The 759-nt window shown below is 49.9% G+C and overlaps 1 protein-coding gene across 4 annotated transcripts in view; it reads right to left on the minus strand.

The window, feature by feature from the left end:
• Positions 1-759, minus strand: part of PCCB (propionyl CoA carboxylase, beta polypeptide) — a 65,543-nt gene that overhangs the window by 28,285 nt on the left and 36,499 nt on the right. For all 4 annotated transcript variants that reach the window (XR_001145444.1, XR_001145443.1, XR_001145442.1 and 1 more), the window contains exon 10: positions 312-435. Coding sequence is in view for 1 of the 4 variants with exons in the window: in XM_004682178.2 (XP_004682235.1) it covers positions 312-435 (124 nt within the window). In the remaining 3 variants the exon portion in view is untranslated. The remainder of the gene's footprint in view (positions 1-311; positions 436-759) is intronic.

Consider the following 759-nt stretch of genomic DNA (forward strand, 5'->3'; position numbering starts at 1 on the left):
TTTTTATTAAAAAGTTTATTTTTACATCATTTTGTCCATTTTTTTCCATCTCAGATGTAATCCCCATGGGCTTCCCACCACCAAATCACCCGTGTGCCATCACCAGAGTTCAGTGCACTTCTCCCCTCCCCCATTTATGATCCCATTCCCCACTCCACCTATAAGGGAAAGCTTGTACAACATCCATATGAGTTTCTTTTCCTCTGTCCTTACAAGGCATATCTGAGGAAAGGGCACAAGGTAGACAAATGGGCCCTGACAGCCCAGGTCTCCAACTGCCACAAGAGGTTTATGGGAGCACATTCTCTTACCTGAAGCCACCTTAGGTTGGTTGCCAACAATTCCAACAGTTCTCCCGTTCATTCTTGCAAAACCAACAATGATGTTCTTGGCATAATTGGGCATGATCTCAAAAAATTCTCTCTCATCAACAACCTGCAGGGATAAATTAACTCTTCAGGCCCTCCCTGGTGGCGCAGCGGGTTAAAGCACAGCACTGAGAAGCTAAAGCCACTTCTGCATGAGTTCGATTCCCGCCTGCCCTGGAGGTGCCCACATGGCGTGGCAGACCTCTCCTGCCGGGGTACAGGCCAGAGGTGCAGGGCCGGTGAGAGGATTCACCAGAGACAGAGTGGGGAGCAGAACAGGCAGAGCGATGAAGTATACTGCTGAGGGGAACAGCGGACAGATCAGGAGAGGTCTGCCATGCCATGTGGTCACCTCTTGGGGCGGGGATAGAACTCCACTGAAATGTATGCG

Source organism: Condylura cristata, unplaced genomic scaffold, assembly GCF_000260355.1.
Source record: "Condylura cristata isolate star-nosed mole 26May11 unplaced genomic scaffold, ConCri1.0 scaffold00014, whole genome shotgun sequence".
Taxonomy (NCBI): Eukaryota; Metazoa; Chordata; class Mammalia; order Eulipotyphla; family Talpidae; genus Condylura; species Condylura cristata.